The sequence below is a fragment of the Sminthopsis crassicaudata genome, chromosome 2 (genome assembly GCF_048593235.1).
Source record: "Sminthopsis crassicaudata isolate SCR6 chromosome 2, ASM4859323v1, whole genome shotgun sequence".
NCBI classification, from domain to species: domain Eukaryota; kingdom Metazoa; phylum Chordata; class Mammalia; order Dasyuromorphia; family Dasyuridae; genus Sminthopsis; species Sminthopsis crassicaudata.
In genome coordinates, this window is record NC_133618.1 from 388843600 (window position 1) to 388865541 (window position 21942).

The following is a 21942-nucleotide window of genomic DNA, read 5'->3' on the forward strand; positions in this document are numbered from 1 at the left end:
GGTGGAGGTTTCTCTAGGATAGGAAGGCAGGGAGGTAAAGATGTTCAATTTTTAATATATATATATATATACACACACACACATATAAATAAATATACATATGTGTGTATTCATATGGACATATTTTTATATGTGTATATATATATATATATATAAATTTCTGTTTTCTTGGATTTGCTTATCAAAGGTAAAAAAAATTACCTCAGTTTTTGTGAATTTAGCAAAAATGTTATGAACTCTAGTAGTTATGAGTTTACATGACTATATATTTTTTTTAAGGTGTTGCTTGCTATGCATGCAAATGTTGAAGATCGAGGGAATAAAGGAGACATAACTCCACTAATGGCAGCTGCCAGTGGAGGCTATGTAGACATTGTAAAGCTGTTGCTTGTTCATTGTGCGGATGTCAATGCCCAGTCTTCAACAGGTATGTATTTTCAAAGTATATACAGTATGATTGACAAAAGGCAACTTTAGTTTATATCTATATTTGTCACAACTCTTTTTGCAGTGTTCCAGATTTTGTTTATCAAAAATTTTAATAATTCTGAAATCACTTCAAGGATATTCTTGTTTTTATAGAATTAAGAAAATTTCTTTGAATTTTTACAATAGTGGTGATCCATATGCCACCTAGTACCCCTTGTCATTTAACTGTACCTGTCCCCACAGTGGCTATTTAAAATTAAGGATTGAGTATAAAAATAGAATTTAACCTAATAAACATGATTCTCTTGAAGTCAACTGATAAAGCAATGAGTATTTAGTCCTTTTTATGTGTCCAGTGCTGTTATAGCCCCTGTTGAGGATACAGAATTTTAAGGAATGATTCTTAAAATTGAGTTATTGTCTAGTAGTTTAAGAGATTAAATCAATTTTTGTAAAATCATTAGAAGAAAGTTACATAGAAATTAAGTTATAAAATTATGATATATAAATCAAATTCTGAATGGTATAGTATAGATGACAAACAGCTAAAAAAATGGTTACTCCTAAGAAAATAGCCTTGGTTAAAGCCATTCATTTCTTTCTGCTGTCTATTTTTTGTTGCTTCTCCTTAATACAAAGAAAGTTGAGAGTGTTCCTGCTAGAAATTTAAGTAGAATCTTCATCTCAGCTATGATTGTAACTAGTATAGTTTAATTTCAATTTTTTACTTTTTTCCCCTGATTTGTTAGGAAACACAGCACTAACTTATGCTTGTGCTGGGGGATTTGTGGACATTGTGAAAGTGCTACTGAAAGCAGGAGCTAATATAGAGGATCACAATGAAAATGGACATACCCCCTTAATGGAAGCAGCCAGTGCTGGTCATGTGGAGGTTGCCAGAGTTCTCCTGGAGTATGGGGCAGGCATCAACACTCATTCAAATGAATTCAAAGAGAGTGCACTTACACTTGCATGTTATAAAGGTAGGTGCTTACTACATATTATGTCAAGGTTAGTAATAGCACTATTTTTAATGAAAAAAATTAGAATATTCCTGCTGGACACAATATGTGATGCTGCTTATAATTTTTAAGTTATGTGGTGGCTATAATTGGAATTAAATTTTGTTTTTTCAACCTACTTCTAAAATTCTTTCATATTCAAGGAGTCCCACTACACTGGTTTCATATAAAGTTAAAAACTTATCTACGTATGATTCTTTGTTATATCCTAGAATGCTTTTACTTAGATTTTTTTTTTTTAATTTTATTTTGATAGGCTGTGAGATCCATGACATGAATAATCAGAGTTAAAAGATGGCCATTATTTTAAATAGAATTCTGTGTAGTTACTTATTTTTACTTTTTTAGTTTATGGATCAGTTTGAGTTGTAACCCCTGTAACAAATACCAGTCAAGCAAACCTAGTCAAGCAAACAAGTATCCTTATTGGCCCTGTTTGAAAACTCTGTCTCATTATGTACCCTGTGTCCACTATTCTCTCAGGAGGGTGGAGGGAGAGATATGCTTCATAAGTCCTCTGGAATCATGGTGGTTTGGTGGTCTTTGCATTACTCGGAATTTTTTAAGTCTTTCAAAGTTGTTTGTTTTTACAATGTTGTTTATTGTCTAAACTGTCCTTGTTTGACTTATTTTCCTCTATCACCTCATCCAAATCTTCCCAACTTTTACTGAAAAACAGCCTTAATCATTTCTTCTGACATAGTATTTCATTACATTTGTATCCTGTAACTTGTTCTGCTACTCCTCATTTGGTAAGGATTCCTTTAGATTCCAGTTCTTTGATACTACAAAAAGAGCTGCTATGAAAATTTGTGTACAAATAGGACTTTTTCCTCTTGATTTCTTTGGGACATGGGCCTTACATAGTAATGTTATTGTTGGATCAAAGTTACATATTGGTGACTCTTTGAGTGTAGTTCCAAATTATAATTCAAAATGGTCTGACTAATTTGCAGCTTTGTCCACAGTGCCTCGAAATGCCTTTTCTCTATACCAAATATTTTCATTTTTTCATCAGTTTTGCCAACCTGGTGAGTGTGAGATGAAATCACAGAGTTTGCTTTAATTTACATTTCTCCCATTGTAATTTGAAGTATTTTTCCTCCCAATTTGGCCTTTTCTGTTTTTTTTTTTAAGTGTTAAATTTCTTTTAAAAAAATTAATAGTAGCTTTTTATCTTTCAAAATACATGCAAAGATAGTTTTCAAAATTCCTCCTTGCAAAGCCTTATGTTTCAAAATTTTCTCCCTCCTTTCCCTCTCTGCCTTTCCTTAGATAGCAATCTAATGTAGATTTAAACATGTACAATTCTTCTAAACATATTTCCACATTTATCATTCTACACAAGAAAAATTGGATCAAAAGGGGGGAGATAAGAAAGGGAAAAAAAATCAAGCAAACAACAAAAAAGGTGAAAATATTATATTGTGATCTTCATTCAGTCCCCATAGTCCTCTCTCTGGATGTCGATAGCTCTCTCCATTGAGAGAATTGGAATTGACTTGAATCATATTAATTGTTGAAAAGAGCCAAGTCTATCACAGTTGATCATCACATAATCTTCTTGTTGCTGTGTACAATGTTCTCTTGGTTCTACTCCACTTAGCATCAATTCATGTACATCTTTTCAGGCCTTTCTGAAATCAGCCTGCTGATCATTTCTTATAGAATAATATTCCATTACATTCAATACCATATCTTATTCAGCCATTCCCCAACTAATGGACATCCACTCAGTTTCCAGTTCCTTGCCACTACTAAAAGGGCTGCTCCAAACATTTTGTAGCACATGGAGGTCCCTTTCCCTTTTTGATGATTATTATTATATTATGTGTCCTAGTTTTCCCACATCCCCTCTTGCGTACATCATTATCTTTTCCTGTCAGCTTAGCCAATCTGAGAGGTGTATAGTAGTCCCTTAGAATTGTCTTAATTTATGTCTTGCTTTACATTTCTCAGATCAATAGTGACTTAGAGCATTTTTTTTTCATGACTGGAGAAATGGCTTTAATTTCTTCATTTGAAAATTATTCATATTCTTTTGATCATTTATCAATTGGGGGATGGCTTGAATTCTTATAAATTTGAGTCAGTTCTCTATGTATTTTATAAATGAAGTTTTTATCAGAAACCTTGAATGTAAAAACTTTTCCCCAGTTTTCTGTTTCCCTTCTAATCTTGGCTGCATTGGTTTTGTTTGTACAAAACCTTTTTTAATTTAATGTCATCAAAATTATCTATTTTGCATTTTGTACTTTACTCTTGCTCTTAACTTTGGCCATAAATTCCTTCCTTCTCCACAGATCTGTTCTCCTAATTTGTTCAGAGGATTACCCTTTAAGTCTAAATCATGAACCCATTTTGAACTTATCTTGGGTACACAGTGTTAGATCTTGATCAGTACCTAGTTTTTTCTTTGTAGAAAAATTCACTTATCAGGGCAGGTGAGCTTTTATAAATCTAGTCAGTGGTATTTCGATTTTTGACAGTAAAAGGAGCATTTTATAAGCTTTCATCATCATGAAAGAAAATTATGAAACACCTTAATATATAACTTTTTGATAGTTATTTCTTTCAAAGCATTGTTTTAAAATATTGTGTTTTGGTTTTTTTGAAGGCCATTTAGATATGGTTCGTTTTCTGCTTGAAGCTGGTGCAGATCAAGAACACAAAACTGATGAGATGCACACAGCTCTAATGGAGGCCTGCATGGTATGGTTTTTGAGTTGGATTCATTTTTTTGAGTGGAGAAGAGAAAAATACACTTTTATTTTTAATCTTTTAGGATTTAGGAAACAAACTTTAGATTTGAAAATGTGTTACTTTAATTCTCAGCAAAGTTTTGTCAACTTCAGTACCAATTTGGTTGGCAATTTATAGGTGAAGTTGTTAACTCTAGTCTGCTCACTTATTTTTGTTCATTAAGAATGATTTTTACATTTTAAAAAACAGTGACACTTTCTTTTAAAATGTAAAAGCCATTGTAAAAACATTCTCAGCTTGGTGGATACAAAAGGAGGTGATGTAGACAAATCAAGGAAGAGAGCAGTAACACAACTAACTGTGATTCATTATATTTAAATTCGTAATATAGCATATTGTAGGTTAGGGTAGGAATTAATAGATTAACTGTTCCAACTAATGGATAATGGAAAATTGACTGTAATTTAAGTATTTGATAAAATTCACTTTTATATTTTCATAACACTAGAATCATATAAAATTTTTTTTTTAAATACCTTAAGACTTTAGACTCAGTTTCCAAGGTCCTGGATTCCTGCTAGAACTATATAGTTCTTAATAAATGTTGTTGGAAAATGATTGTATTTTTGAAATGACCACTTAATTTCTTCGTAATTTTATTATCATAGGAGATCAGGATGACATCTACAATATTCATAGTATATTTGAACAGGAATTTTTTAAATGCTATTATAAAATAAGAAGGGAAGAATTAGAATCTAAAAGAAAGGAAATTATAAGAAGGTGGAAATGGAGTATCAGTGTTAAAATATTTCATCATTAATTGATATTATCTAAGCAGATTTACTTAAGGTATAATTGATTATAAGTATTTGAAAAATAGAGTTAACAACTCCACAAGTAAGATTTGTCCCATAATAGCAGGTTATTTTATCAAGGGAAATATATAAAACTGTTTTTATCCACAAAAGAATTTCTCTTAGTTATATAATCCTAAGTGGCAATAGCTACATAGAAATATTTCAACTGTGGTTGTGTTTGTTTGTTTTAGAGTGGGAGAGGAGTAAAGGGAGAGCAGGAGCAGCAGAGACAAATTTATCTACTGACATTTTCTAAACTTTATTATATAATAGCTATCTGTGAAATGAGAAATTTCTAGGTTTATAATTTGGTGGCAGGATTAAAACTTTTATGTGTAACATGATTTCTAAATTATCTTGAAGTAACCTTGGCTACTATATCTTCTATTACTGTGTTATATTCTCTCTTTGTTTTTAGAAGAATACCCAAGTTGATATTGTTTGCATTTTATGATATATCTGTCTGTTTCATAAGTCCAAATTATTTAAAGAAATTATGAGTAAAGGGCAGGTAGGTGACCTAGTACATAGAATCATGAGGGCCTAAGTTCAAATTTGACTTCATACACTTGACACTTATTAACTGGGCAATCAGTCACAGAAACAAAACAAAGAAATTGTGGGATTAATGCAGAAATTGAGATATATCACATATGTGATTGGCACATATAGAGTTGAGAATTTTGATCTTGAAATATAATTGATGGCATGAATCTAACATTCTCTTTTTCTCTCGTTTCTTCTCCCTTCTCTCTTTCTATCAATTTCTTGTTTCTTTCCTTACTGTTAATATACAACTACAAAATGTTTTCCCTTGCTTCTGAAAATCCTGCAGGATGGACATGTAGAGGTAGCACGTCTGCTTTTGGATAGTGGTGCTCAAGTGAATATGCCTGCAGATTCATTTGAATCTCCACTAACATTAGCAGCTTGTGGTGGACATGTTGAATTGGCAGCTTTACTGATAGAAAGGGGAGCAAATCTTGAGGAAGTTAATGATGAGGGTTATACTCCCTTGATGGAAGCTGCTCGAGAAGGACATGAAGAGATGGTGGCACTCCTATTAGCACAAGGTAGGAAAATTTACCTCTTTTCCACTCCTCAAGGTGAGGAGCGTCAAGAGTGTTAAATTGGACCATTTTTTAGTTAACTTCCAGCTTTAATGTCCTAAGAACATAGGCATTTATTGCTAAAATTTATCACATAATTTTGTGTTATATCAACACAAAGTATTTGCAACATATTAAAACAAAATATTTGCATTGGTAATAAGCTAAATAAATAAAACGAGTTAAAAAAAGCAGAAGTGAATATGTGGATGTTTTGTAAATAAAAATTTTAGGAAATTTTGGTAACTAATTTGATTTATCTTTTGGGTACCCTAGGAGCAAATATAAATGCACAAACAGAAGAAACACAAGAGACTGCTCTTACTCTAGCTTGCTGTGGAGGATTTTCTGAAGTAGCTGATTTCCTAATTAAGGCTGGGGCTGATATAGAACTTGGATGCTCAACACCTTTAATGGAGGCTGCTCAAGAAGGACATCTTGAATTAGTTAAATATTTGCTGGCAGCAGGTATGTGAATCACTTTAAAATGCAAAAAAGGACATTAGATTGCACAGCAAATTTTAAAAATTAATTAGTATTCCATCAATAGAGATCATAATCCCTCTGTAACAAAGTAGATTGTCTTTGATAGTTGAGGTCAAATAATTTATAGTAAAGAGCCTCGCCAACTTACCTAGTGTAATCCTTTGAAAATGAACCTATTGCCCCTTACCAGTCCTATGATGTAAGCTTTTCTAGCTTGGTTGATTACCTCCTGGAGCTTGTTTACCATAGGCAGAACTTTTGAGAAGCGAGGGTAACCCCATGCCGAAATGAACTATCACAATAGGAGAACTTGAATATGGAACATTTTAAAAGAATTTTAAGACTTCTTTTTTTTTTTTTTTTTTTCCCCTGAGGCTGGGGTTAAGTGATTTGCCCAGAGTTACACAGCTAGGAAGTGTTAAGTGTCTGAGAACAGATTTGAACTCTGGTCCTCCTGAATTCAAGGCTGGTGCTCTATCCACTGCGCCACCTAGCTGCCCCAATTTTAAGACTTCTTATAAAGTTGTTTTTTTTTTTTTTTTTTAACCATAAAGTACTATATGAACACTGAGCTATTTATGATTTATACTCAAAAAGTATTTCTTGTTGAATATATTCTTTCTATCCTGTGGTTATTGATCTCCAATTCAGGAATAATAGCTACTGCCATTATCAAGTCCATTCTACAGATAAGTATGATCTTAGGATTCTATTAATTCTATTTATTCTCTAGTTATTTGTAAGACTTATAGCATAGGAGTACCTTATTAATGTGCATTTTCCTCCCTCTTTCGCAGGAGATAGTTGACTATTTTTCAATAATGACCACTTATTTCCCTCACTTTTCAGATTGATAATATGAAGTAGCATAGACATATTTTTGAACACATGCATATTATATTTTGTTTTTTATAGTAGCAAGGTAATATTAGGGAGACATTATCTATATGTACTTTAGACATCTAATTGAACCATGAGAAATGATATAGATAAATCTGAATAACTCAGTGTCTTCTGTAAATTCTAGCAAGTTGTGCCCATAAAACTTTTATAAATCAAGAAAATAAAAATTATTAATCTAATAAGCTTTTTATAAAATATTATAATTTGGTGATAGCTTTAACTGGTGGTACAGTCTAGCCACAAGTTTTTTGTTGGTTTGTTTTTGCTTTGAATTATTAATTGAAATTATTTAAACTAGAAAAAGTTGGTATTTTGGATTATGCTTCAGATTTTGAGCTAATGCTCAAACCATGAAAGTTTACCTTACTAAAAGATCTTCCTTTTATCAGGTGATCATAAACTGTCCCAAGTCCCATTTACATATGTGGTTTCATATATGGATTATTTGGCTTCTTTCTCCATTATATTTATTAGACTGTGAGAAGAATGTTTAGTTTGTGTTGTTAACCCATTTTTCCTATTGCCATCTTCTTGTCTGCTTATCTTAAGCTTAATTTTTCTTATTAATACCCTTCACAGTTATTTATACTTATCTATTTTGTACCACTTGAGAATATTGTCCTTAGTTATGTAGCAGAGTACATAAAATTTGTTTCATTATATATGACTTGAATGATTTTTTTAACGAGGAAAATAAACATAATTTGAAAATATTATGTAATTCTTTAATTTTACCAGATTTAGGAATTAAATGGTTAAAATGTTTGTCCTTTGTCACTTAGGGGCTAATGTTCATGCCACAACAGCAACAGGAGACACAGCTCTGACCTATGCTTGTGAAAATGGACATACTGATGTCGCAGATGTGCTGCTTCAAGCAGGGGCTGACTTAGTAAGATAAAATTACTTTTTGTATGTTTTTAATATGGAAGTCATTATATTTGTATTTTACTTTTCAGAAATAGTACTGAAATTCTGGCTTGTATGGTTTATATAAATTGTCAGACAACTTTTCTATCATGCACGTTCTAAATAGATGTGTCAAAGTGTATATTATTGAAGGACCAGGAACCTTAGTTATTTACATTATCTAAGTTTTTGTTGTTGCTTCATGACTTTTCCAGCTCTTTTCAGACTATACCACAGATAAGTTGACATGTATAGAAGTAGCCTTACAAATACCTTTGGATAATGGATTACTTTTATTTTCAGATTCTAGAAAATTAAGTTTTAAATAGCTTTATTCTCTCTGGAAACAATTAATATCCATTGCTATTGTTTCTTTTTAACAAGCATTATTATTATTTATATTTTCATCTCCCAAATTAGAATTAAAATAATTTTTACTTATTCCATTCCACTTTGAGAAGATAAACTTTATGATCATCCTTTAAATTTGTCAAGTGTTGTGTAGTATTTCTTCCAAATTCCAGTTCTCCATGTTTCTACGTAAAAGACCACTGAGTACATAAAGAGTTCACCTTCAATTCTTATAACTAATTTTCAGAAATTTTGGAAAAAATATCTTTGATGTATTAATTATATACAACTAGATTTTTAGGAATTCATTTGAAAAACAAAAGTAGCTTGGGTAATTATTATTTTGTAACATTTGTTTTCAAAATAGTATGCCACCAAAAAAAGGAAAAAGGATTGTGACAATAAAAGTGTTCCCAATAAAAATTAAAGGATTTAAAAAGTACTTAGCATTCATTAATGTCCATAGAGACCTTACTTTATAAATTAAAACCTGCAGGAAACTGTAGTTTAAATCAAAACAGAACTGTGAATGATACTTTGCTTTTGATGATGTTCTATTTTTTTTTTCAGTTTCCTTATCTCTCTCTCTTTTTTTTTATTATGACTTTTTATTTACAAAACATATGCATGGGTAATTTTTCAACATTGGCCCTTGCAAAATCTTCTGTTCCAACTTTTCCCCTGCTTCCCTCCCTCCCCCTCCTAGACGGCAGGTAGTCCAATACATGTTAAATATGTTAGAGTATATGTTTAATATGACATATATATACATATTTATACAGTTATCTTGCTGCACAAGAAAAATCTGATTTAGAAAGAAGGTAAAAATAACCTGAGAAGGAAAACAAAAATGCAAGCAGGTAATAACAGAAAGAGTAGAAATGTTATGTTGTGGTCCACACTCATTTCCCATAGTTCTTTCCCTGGATGTAGCTGGTTCTCTTCATTACTGAACAATTGGAACTGATTTGGATCATCTCATTGTTGAAGAGAGCCATGTCCATCAGAATTGATCATCATAAAGTATTATTGTTGAAGTATATAATGATCTCCTGATTCTGCTCATTTCACTTAGCATCAGTTCATGTAAGTCTCTCCAGGCCTCTCTGAAATCATCTTTCTAGGTAATTTCTTACAGAACAATAATATTCCATAACATTCTTGATGATGATTTTAAAAAAAGATTTGTTATGGAAATCAGATTACTTTATCACCTTCCTAACATCTCCCTGTTTGAGATGATTACTTCTGTAGTTCATACAGGAATGTAGGAGCAGAAATAATTGTCATTTGATGCAAAAGAATTTGGGAAAAAGTCAAAAGATTATAGATACTGTTAATAAAACTTTAGCTCTTGCCTTCTAAATATTTCTCCAGAATAACTCAGCATAACTCTCTTACATGGAAGAGTATTATCTCTTTCATGTATGTTCTAAGCCTTTTATTTTTAAAAAATCAGCAAAGAAGAATTTTAAAGTGTGGCGTTGCTCACAAAATTTGGTTAATTGATGGATAACTCTGAGTTAGTGAAAAATGCTAGTCAGAAAGTATTTTTCTAGAGACGAAATGTAATATAGGACAAGTGCTTTGTGGAGGCTTGATTTTTTTATTAGCTTTTTATTCATTGTATGACTTTGGGCAAGTCATTTTATTTCTTTTGAGGGTGCTTCATCTGTAAAATGAAGGGGGTTGAATTTTAGAAATTTCTTACATTTTTGAAATTTTATTTTAATGTGTACATATTAACTTCAATGAAGTTATAATGTTGACTTTGTATTCCAATGACTAATGAATAAATAAAAGAATTATATTTTAAAATATTTAGAATTTTGGATAAATCAGAATATTTGTAATTAGTTGTTCATGTAGTCAAAATTGTTTAACTTGAAAATATATTTATGTAAGATGTCCTAAAAGTCTTAAAATAGTTAAGCTTTTAATGACTTCAGAAATATAAATGTTGCAATACTTGAAAGATTATTTAGATTTTTAAAATATTGATATTTCTTATTAACATTTAAAATAATCACCATCTTTTGCTATAATCATTCTAGTTGAGTTTTCAAAATTTATAAAAATCTCCATCTGTGACTTCATCTGTGTTTGAAAAGGTTACTTTTGCATTACCTTAGATTAGATCAGATCAGATTGAAAATAAAGTTTTAATGCTATCATGACATTTTTGATATAACCTTGCAAGGAAAAAAAAAAAGTAATGGAGATTAGGTGACAGTATGAGAAAGTCACACGTGATACATTGCTGTTTTGTTAAAAAAAATTAAATTACTCAAAATTGATAAAACTAAGTGTAAAATAAATTTAAATAATTGAATTTCCAAATTTTGGAGGCTGTTTATACCATTTGTATTGCAGAGGTTTTGGGAGTATAAAGCTGTACCAAGACTTTTTGCGTACCACCCTGTATTTAAGAAAAGCTTAGATACATTTTAAGAGAGAGAGATTTGTAACAATTTATAAAACAAGATCTGTTTGTAGTCCTAGCCTTTTAAGGTTGATGAAATGGAAGGCACCTACCTAATCCTCCCACAAATATCTTTTGGTTTGGTTCTCAGAATACTGGGCTTTGGTTCTAACTTATTAAGAATAATTTCTTATTGTCTTAACATGATTTTTCCCTTAAATAGGTTTTTAAAAAAACTTGGATTATTTCTTTTGTCAGTGAAAAGTATCCACAGTTGACCTTCAATAATATTTTATAGAATCTATGCTAATTAAATATTAGTATTCTTTTTAGTTATACATGATATTGTCTCTTTCATCCCTTAATTTGTTAAAATATATTTCTTAGTATTCATAAAATTAAAATTAAGTTTTTATTCTGGAGACCCAATGACATAGATACAAACTTATGGTAGTAGATTTTATAGCCTTCTTTATTTTAAATAATGTATCAGATTTTAGAATGTAACTTTTGGTATGCTTTTTCTTTTTTATTAGTAATAATAGCTTTTTCTTTTAATATTACCTACAAAGATAGTTTTCAACATTCATCTTTGCAAACACTTGTGTTCCAAACTTTTCTTCCTCCCTTCTTTTCTCTCCTCCCCTAGACAGCAAGCAATCCACTATATATTGAACTTGTGCAGTTCTTCTGTATGTAGTTTCACATTTATCATGCCTCTCAAGAAAAATCAGATTAGAAAGGGGGGAGGGAAGCAAGCAGCAACAGAAAAGATGAAAATAATATGTTGTGATCCACGTTCAGTCCCCACAGTCCTCTCTCTCTGCCTGCAGATGGCTCTTCATCACAAGTTTAGTGGGATTTGTTTGAATCATCTCATTTTCATGTTTTTTTCTTCAACACAGTATAGTGTTGATCTTTTTCCATAGAGATGACTACTGAAATTCCTTGACTTAATTTTCAAAGAATTTCTTAACGACAAATCTGTATAAATCAAATGAGCCGTTGATGATCTTTTTTGGAGGCAGTCTCTTGGGGAAGTAGTAGGAAAGATCTAGATGGAAGAATTATTTTCCTTTGTGTTAATTATTTTTTTATTTCTAAGAGGAGTGCCCTGTCAGCATCTAAAACATTTAGGTTTGTGTAATAAGACAAGCTATAGGAAATTTACATGAACTTCAGATGTTGAGTATATTATGAATCTTCCTAAAGTCTTGGATTTTGCTCTGAAGATGACTCTAGGATACTCAAAGGTGATGCCTACAGAACACATAAGCTAGCAGGTCCTAGCTAATTGGCTTGAGTACTGGCTCAGTAATCAGTTAAATATTCACTCTTGGAAGATCAGCTTAGTTAAGTTCGAAGAGGGTCATCACAAGTTTAACAACAGAGTAAGGAGTTTATTGGCCTCATCAGCTCTTAAAGACCATCATAAAGTTGCAGATGGGATATACTTTGTGTTGGCTGAATAGTGAATAAACAAAATGATGGATTATTGTGTATTTTCAAATTTTTATTACATTTTGTAATTAAAATAGAAATGATTCCTTATCTATAATGTCCAGGCTAGCTCTCTGGAGGGCCTCAGAATCAATCACAGTCAGGATTGGTCAAAGTCCTTGGTCTTTAGAAGGAGAAGTGAAGGAGGTAAGCAAGTTGCCATGGAGGTTTGCCAAAGGTCAATTTTGGACTCCGGAATCCAGAGCCTAAAGTGTCTCTCCTCCTTGTCCTTCAGCCAAGTGACTCTGACCTCTCTCCCTCAGCCCTCCAATTCTTGCCTACAATTACCTTACCACCACACATTCAGCAAGCGCCAAGGGTGAGGGAAGCCATCACATCACCATCTCATCTAAGTATATGTATATTATCTCATATCGAATAAGTAATTAGTCTTAAGTGCTCTGCTGTCTCAGATTCAAGAACCTTTTCAGAGTTTCAGTCCTCTACATCTCCCACTTTCTTTTGTTTTAGAACACAGGTGGTCATGCCCTCCCTGACTTCTCAGGGAGGTGAGAACCCCAAAAAGGAGGTGATCATGCCCTCCCCCCACTCCCAGCTTCTCAGGAAGGGAAGTAAAAACACTAAAAAGGAGAGGATCACATTCTCCCTGTCTTCTCAGAAAGAGAGATGAAAAACACCAAAGGGAAGTGGAGAGTCAAACCAGATATTGTTAGTGGGTTTCTGGGCTGAAGGGGTCTTACTAGAAACAAGTATACATAAATCCATCAGCATGGGAGGCATTACACAAGCACATAGCAATATAGCACAGGTTAGTAGTGATGACTCTCCCTACAGCTGGTATAGGTTCAGTGTGGTGTAATAAACATGAATTGTACATGCAAGTAGTGATGTAACAAAACAATATGAATCAACATGGTATTGTAAAAGATTTCCAGAAGTCCTAGGAGGAGGATATGTAAATAACAATCACACCTATACCTCCTTCAGCAGCCCAAGAGTTGGTCCAAAACCAATCTATTGTCCGTTATTTTATGTGTCAGGGAATCCAATGATCCCTGAAAGTTTTTGAAGTCCTGCAACAGTCTGCAACAATTTTTGATGTCCATGAGTCAGTTGCCATAACTGCCATGCTTTTTCAGTGGTGGGGACAATCAATGATGGAACCAGACCAATTTCTTGGGTCTTCTCCTTCGTTTCAAGGGTCTGTTCCATCTCTCTCTGATGGACAAGGCGAATATATCTCGTTGGCACCCATCTGATTCCTTCTCTATCTGTAGAGATACAAGCAAACCCTCTCCCCCAAGCAGTTGACTTATCTGGGTCCCTTCCATTTACCACTTTCTGGATCTCTCCACATCATCTGGCAATTATCTAAAGCTAGTGCAGCTGCTCAAACTGGACACTGCCCTTCCAGTGGGTTATAAAACCTATCTGCAGGAGCCAGTGCAAATTTATCACAATCAAGAAGTTTAATTGTATAAAGAGCTAAATTTAGAAGTTCTCTAGGGTTACCTGTGGCCTCCCCTTTTCTTTTGTTTTTGGAGGAGTGTCTTGATGTCTCTGTTTGTCCTTGAGGATTAAAAGGTATGTCAGTGGTGTGTAAAATCTGATACTGTGCACAAAAGTTTGCAAAATGTTTAGAAGTATATGCAGGTCTATTATATGTTTTTATTGTTTGTATAAGGAATTCAGTAACCACTCGGGCTGCCTCTTTTGCTGCTGGTATTGCAAAAGTAAATCCTGAAAAGGTATTTACTACAACATGAATAAAAGACAGATGATCAAAAGATTTATAATAGATCACATCCATTTGCTAAATTTCATTGGATCTCACACCATGCGGGTTCTTCCCCGGAAGGGAGCATAGGAGTGTGGCAAGCTATACAGGCTTTTACTATGCTCCTAACTTCCTCTTTTGTTATCCCAAATTGCAAATGTAAATCTCAAGCAGCTTGATGATATTTAGAATGAGATTCTTGGGCTGCCTGAAATAAAGAAGTATTGCCTAACATGGTTAGAAGGCTATCTCCCTTTGAATTTCCATCAAAAATAGGACCTGGAAGTCCACTATAAGAGTGGACATGCAAGATATAAATCTTACCTGGATGCTTTCTCACTTGCTCTTGAAGTTCCTTAAAGAGCTGATATATATTAGAAGCTGCAAATTTTATTTGGACTGTGGCAATTCTTTGTACCATACCTACTGGGTAGCTGAATCAGATATTATATTTACATCTCCTGGATAATAAGTAAGAGCTAGAATGGTTGTATACAGTTCATTCTGCTGAGTAAACTAAAAAGGAATTCTGACTACTCTTTATAGTTAAGTCACAAAGGTTATTTTTGGATGCATCTGTAAAGATAGTTGGTCCTTTACCTTTTCTTCAAGAATCCATCACCAATTATGTAATAGTCTGTGTAAAATTTGGAGCCATGGATAATAAAATTTGCCACTCTGGGATGGTTTTACAGTATACATTAATTTGTGCATTGGTACGAAAGGTGTCTATTTTGTCGGGTCTTATCCCAGATAATTGTATTACTCACTCAATAAGGCGTGAATTTTATTGCTAGCTAAGGGCCACTGTTATAGCCACACAGGTGTATCAGTTTTCCATTGAATAGGAACAGGTGAGAGTGTTGGCAGGCCTTCAACAGCAGCTCTGCCTTAAAAAAACCCGAACTACTCGTTTGTAATACTAATTGTTGTAAGATGTCTCTTCCCCATAGATTGATGGGGATCTTTTCAACTACAAAAGGAGTAAAAACTCCTGTTTCACCTCCAAATGTCCATCTCAAAGGGGTAGCACCACCTTCAGCTTCTATTGATCCTCCTATGCCAGATATATAGGTATTTGCCTTAATCTTTGGCCAGTGACTGGGCCAGCTGGTACCTCTAATTGACTGTATGATCTGCACCCAGGTCTACCAACCCTTCCAATGGTATGCCATTTACATAGATAGTGAGCATAGGTTGGTCAGCTGTACCAGCTGCAGTCCAGCATATTCCTGGATTCTGTTGTTGGGAGTCAAAATCTAGGCAAATATCACCAGATTGCCTATTAGGAGTCTGTGTCAGTAAACCTGATGCTACTACTTCTCCTGGTTGATAAAAGTCACATGTTGTCTACCTGTATTTGTGACGGGGATATTATCTACACATTGCCTAGTTTCCCACATCAGTGTATGTCTGGACACTTTTAAGTACTCTTGGGAGGTGGTGTGGTCAAGCCTACTGTGCCTGGAAGCAAGGAATCCATATGCCTGGAGAGGAACAGATTTCACCTTCTAATTTTTTTCATGCTTTCTAAGCATGACCTTGCTATAGATTTCCAATCACTAGGGGCTAAAATTTCATAAACCAAATTCTGTAATAACATCTTAACATAAAATGATGTAGACCTGTAATGTTCAGTTTCTCTAGATTGTAATCGTTCTCTTGAGGGCAGATTTCTTGGAAAGCTTCTGGAGGCAGCCTTCCTTTCAGTTCAGTTCAATAATCCCAAAATGCTTTACTGTCTCTTTCCAAATCTTATCTCCAGATCCTTTATTTTCTCCTTCAAGTCTTGTCTTCTTCATTTGGGGCTCAGTTAGCTTTCTTTTTTTTTTTTTTTTTTCTCCTGAGGCTGGGGTTAAGTGACTTGCCCAGGGTCACACAGCTAGGACGTTTTAAGTGTCTGAGACCAGATTTGAACTCGGGTCCTCCTGAATTCAGGGTTGGTGCTCTATCCACTGCACCACCTAGCTGTCCCTCAGTTAGCTTTCTTAGAGGCCTCTCTCTCTCTTTTGGTTCCCAAGAGCTCTTGTCTGAGTGTCTCCAGCCAGCAAGAAAGTCGAAGTTGGAATGAAATCTTGACTCCTCCTCCCAAAGAGTGGGCTTTTATATGCTTTCTAAAGGTATGAGTCTAATGTGTGGACCAATGAGCAAACTCCTTTAAAGGTATGAACCAAGTACATTACATTGTCTTGAGTTCTGGCCCATAACATCTCCTTGTGGGATCAGATCAACTATGTTAAATTAGATAATTATTGTCTCTTATCCATTCCAGTGACTTAGCACCTTGTAAAAATCCTAACATAGACCCATAAAGAGTGTAAGTCTTTTTCAGATCTTTGATAATTTCTAGATTAAAAGGAATGTATCTTCTTTTTTCTTGACCTGAAGAGTTATGCTCTTCAATCACAGGATAAGTTTCTATTCTCAAATCTTCTGCCTTTCCTCTTTGGCTTTAAGGTAGTGCCTTTTGCAAATTGAGTCATAGAGAGGGTAGTTGCTGGGGATGGGGGATGAGAGGTGGGGGGAAGGCCCGGTGTTGGTGGTATCACTTCCCTTCCCACTTCCCTTCCCACTCCTCCTCCCTCTACCCAGGAAGGTAAAATTGATGGGGGAGGGTCAAGAGCCTGCTCCAGTGGAGGTGGAGGTGAAGCTGGGCTGTGAGAGTGAGACTTAAACACCCTTTAAGTTCACTTAAGTCTTTATGCTTTTTGGCTATTTTATCAGTACTATCCCCCTTCTCCTCCTCTTTCTCCTCACACTTCCTTGTCTGGCTGTTCTCCTTAAAACTTTCCTTTTTTTTAGAACTTGTGGGTTTCTTTAAGGCCAATGGTATTGTGTTGTATATATAGAATGTTTCCTTAGAAATTGAATCATGACCATTATCATTGTAATATTAGTTGCTCTATTTATCTGCCTCTATTTCATCTTCCTTGGAGAACCAAGGGGACGTGCAGTCTAATGTTTCTAAGAGTCCATCAATCTGCCTCCAAGCTATAAGCAAACCTTGCCTCTTTATTAACCTAAGAATGCTTTCTATAGACCTCCATTGGGATGGAGACCGGGGTGGGGATGGGGAAGGCTATTTTCCAAGTAGCCCCATTTTAGCTAGAATAGGAAAGTTACTAGTTTAGCCCTCAACAATGTTTCCTGTTTAATTATTTTGATACTCACCCTATTTTTCTAGTCACAGGGATTTCTTCACTGAAATTACGATCAAGCTTCTTGCAGGTCTTCAGTCCACATTGGCGCCAATATATAATGTCTGAGCTAACTCTCTGGAGGGCCTCAGGATCAGTCAAAGTCCTTGGTTTTTTTTTGTTTTTTTTTTTGTTTTTTGTTTTTTTTTTGTTTGTTTGTTTGTTTGTTTGTTTGTTTTGGGTTTTTTTGTTTTTTTGAGGCTGGGGTTAAGTGACTTGCCCAGGGTCACACAGCTAGGAAGTGTTAAGTGTCTGAGACCAGATTTGAACTCGGGTCCCTCCTGAATTCAAGGCTGGTGCTCTATCCACTGCGCTACCTAGCTGCCCCCTAAAGTCCTTGGTTTTTAGGAGGAGAAGTGAAAGAGGCAGGCAAGCTGCCACATGGCTCGCCAAAGATCAATTCTGGACTCGAGTCTGGAGCCTGAAGTCTCTCTCCTCCTCGTCCATCAGCCAAGTGACTGACCTCTCTCCTTCAGCCCTCCAATCCTTGCCTATAATTACCTCACCACCACACATTCAGCAAGCACCAATAATGAGGAGAGCCATCACATCACCATCTCATGTAAATATATGTATATAGAACCACTATCTCATATGGAATAGGTAATTACCCTTAAGTGCTCTGCTGTCTCAGATTCAAGTATACTTTTTCAGAATTTCAGCCCTCTACAGTTATCCAAGTATAATTTTCTTTGTTGACGTTATTTCTAATTGTATACATAAATTGGGCTTATTAAACTGCCTATTAAGATAAAATTGAAACACTTTATCTCCCTTCTCACCTTCCCTCCTCCCCTAATTTAAGATTAATATCCTTAAGCTGAATATTCATTCTTTTCTAATATCTTTTAGCATTATATGATTGGTCCTTATCTATTATCCAAATACCTGTCCCTGATCATTTTGGAACATGCTCCTTTTCCTGACAGCATCTTTACTTTTGTTAGGACCAGGTTTGTTTTTTTATATTTGGTGCCCACAAGAAAATAGATGCTTTGAACCCATGTAAGAGAATTTATGTCAAAGAAATTGTCAATTCCAGATCCTCTAGAAGAAATAATGAAAGAGTGTCTTTGAAAGACTTACTTAAATCTGGTTCTATGATTATAAGAAATATTGTTATTTGATCTGCTTGACTAAACTATTTCGTTTTTAAACTTAATTTGAAAAATCCCTAATTTTCATCATCCTTTGTTTTCAAAGTATATTTTTTGTGAAAATTTTGATTGATCCAGATTTATTTTTTTGAAACTCAGGCATTTAAAATAATTTTTTGGGGGGAACGACTTATTTAGTTTCTGGAAAGGTGCTAAGAATGATTTTCTCAAAGATCTTAATTTTCATAGTAAGTCTAGACTTTGAACATTAGTCATTCTTTTATATAAATACATTCTTGAGTGGAGTCACTGCAATGTTCTCATGGGGGATATAATCTTCTGTTTCCCATATAGTTTGTGAAAAAAGATAAGTCTTGATTCAATTTTCAGCTTTCTGTGTTAGTTTTACATTTAAGCCAGAAAACATTTGACTGACTTACTAGAGTATATTTGAGAAGTTCTATAGAAACAATATATTATAATTTGTAAGCATTCAAGAAGTTTTTTTAAGATATTCTTATGAACAAAATGGAGAAAAGCAGGCTGGTTATTAGAACAAGTGGATAGATGTTATTGACTGAATGACCAGTCTGAGTCATCTGCCTGGAAGGTCTTGAAGCTAAGATTGCTTTCAGCTGAATATTCGTATTGTATATGTGCAGGAACTAATCAAAAAACTATCAGTATTATGCTTTTAAACAACGATCTTTTTAGTCATACCTTACTTTAATGTCACTATTTAATTCTTCAAGTGATTCAAAAATTTAGATACTGATAAAATAGGCCTAGAAGGCATAACATCTCCATCATAAGGCCTCTTCCATTTTAACTTACTGTTTTTCTTCTGCCTTTATGGAATATTCATTCAAATCAATCTTAACATCAACAAATGTTAGCCATCTCTTTATTTCATGGGATTGTATGGAGTGTGGAACTAATTGGTATATTCTAGAACCTATGAATTTCTTCTTACATAACTCCCAGATCTTCCTCTTTTAAACTTGTTTCTTTTTGCCTCTTCAGGAAGTTGTTCCTACAGGTTTGGTTTTGCAGTTAAGTAACAATTGTCAGTGAAACTTAAGATTCCCTAGAAACTTGCCATCTTGGGAATATATGGTGGTAGAAAAGAGAATGCAAGGCTATGAGAATATTACTTCTTATGTCTTGTTATTACAGGTATGCTCTACCATTATTCAGATCTGAAAGAAACTAGAGATCTGGAAACCTATGAATTAGATAAATTATGTGTGTACACATAAACATGTATGTATATCCTACATACTCTTTAAAATTCACTTTTTTTTTTCTCTTATAAAGTTTACCAAAAAAGCTTTAATTATTTTTTAAACTCAATTTGTTTTCATAAAATTCCCTCAGATCTTTTTACATTGACATAAAGGTGATCTTTTTACTATTTTGGCTATCCAATAGTGCTGATTACTGATACTATGTTTTATCATGTGTTGAACATCTGGATTTTCTTTTAAGTAAAAAGGAAATCTGAAAGGTTGAATTCTTTTTGGTATCTAATACATTAGAAGATATAGATTTATGCTAACTTACTTTTCAGGGTGGCTTTTGTTTTAGTTTGGAATGCTAGAATGACATTGCAGAGTAAAACATAGTCGAATTCCTTTAGCCTGTCTCTTATCACTATATTTTCTTTATGCCCCAATATCCCCCTCCCCCAAGACCTTTTCTTCAAATACTATTTGTATTATTCAACCTGTACTCAACCAGATGTAAGGTGTTGACTCTACTTCCATAGCTTTAGTTGTATTTGGAGACAAAAGGTATCAATTGATGATTTTTGTTTATTTCTTCTGAAATATCTAGTAATTTAGGTTGAAATTTCTTTGCTGGTGGTATTGGACCATTAAAAACATTCTGCTCATACATTTGTTGTTTCTGGCGATGAGAAGCTTTTAGAGAAGAATTTTAGTTTTATTGCTGAGCATCTGAAAACACCAATCACTAGGTCTTCATGGCCAGATGTGATTTTAATTTTTGGAATAAGACCCGTGAGTTCTTCTTTTTCCTTCCGCAGGACAAACAGGAGGACTTAAAGAAGACTATTTTGGAGGGCATAGAGACGGCCAAGCATCAGGTGAGGGTGGCCTTTGATGCTTGTAAGCTCCTACATAAGGAGTAGTTGTTTTTAGATAACCAGGCTTTGTATACCTGGATACCATCCTTGAAGTTAAAGAATTCAGTGGGTAGGTAGTAGAGACGAATTTTTCAAAGTGAAAAACAAAGTCTCAGTAAATGGAAAATGATATCTGAGACATGTCCCTAATATTCCTTCCAGGACATAGACTTAGAATCTCTCTGGAAAGATTTTCTTACTTAGTTATTTTTAGCTGACCCTTTAGGAAAGTTACTCTACTAGTGAGGTTTCAACATTTGTTGTAAGTTTCACATATCTTAACTTTGTTCAAGTAGCAGAAATCTAGATTTTACATGTGTATAACATTATGGTTTTCTGTAAGCCTTCAAAAAAGGGAATTTTTCATGTTTAGTGAAAATTTAACTGTTCAAATGTATATAAAATTATACATTTAAAATTTAATTTATTTGCTGCTTTAGCATTTTTTTAAGGGTGAAGAAATGGTCTAGATATGTGATTTCATCAGGCTGGGGTTCTCCTGTTATAGAAATTTTAGCTTATCTTCCTTTTTTATTTGCTGTAGTCAAAGAGGCATGAGGCATTGAAAGGTTAAATGATTTGTACTGAATCATATGTACCATACAGAAGCAGGACTTGATTACAAGTTTTTCTCATTCCAAGGCCAGTTTTCTATATATTACATCATGCCACCTTCTGAAATTAGTGTCTGAGGCTTATGAATTTTTTTTGAGCTAAGAAATTCTGAGCTACAGTAAGGCTAAAATTAGTCTTTTTAATATCTATACTTAGTCTAACATCAAAATGGTGCATCCCCGGGATGGGAGCTTTCCTTGGTAACCTAGTCTAAGTCAGAATGGAGCCCTTCAGTGCTTCTGAGCTAATTGACTATTACACTTTTAGTCTAGGAATAAGAAGACTCATTCTTTAAATACAGCTCCTCCCCCCCCCCCAAAAAAAGAGAAATTTAATGTCTAAGAAAATAAATATTTGTATGTCAAGACATTTAATATTCAGAGAGATTTGCTTCAGTACCATAAACTCAGGGTGGCTTTTGTATTCCTCATTACAAAAGAGTCTTTCCTCCATAA

At 34.0% G+C, this 21942-nt stretch overlaps 1 protein-coding gene across 8 annotated transcripts in view; it reads left to right on the forward strand.

Annotated features, from left to right (window-relative positions):
* ANKHD1 (ankyrin repeat and KH domain containing 1) overlaps positions 1-21942 on the forward strand; it is a 129757-nt gene that overhangs the window by 51239 nt on the left and 56576 nt on the right. For 5 of the 8 annotated variants that reach the window (XM_074291557.1, XM_074291558.1, XM_074291561.1 and 2 more), the window contains exons 5-11: positions 280-427; positions 1179-1412; positions 4069-4163; positions 5850-6087; positions 6400-6591; positions 8295-8404; positions 20774-20833. In XM_074291557.1, the coding sequence (XP_074147658.1) occupies positions 280-427; positions 1179-1412; positions 4069-4163; positions 5850-6087; positions 6400-6591; positions 8295-8404; positions 20774-20833 (1077 nt within the window). Of the gene's footprint in view, positions 1-279; positions 428-1178; positions 1413-4068; positions 4164-5849; positions 6088-6399; positions 6592-8294; positions 8405-20773; positions 20866-21942 lie in introns of those variants that run through there. The other 3 variants (XM_074291559.1, XM_074291560.1, XM_074291563.1) reach the window with 2 other exon arrangements.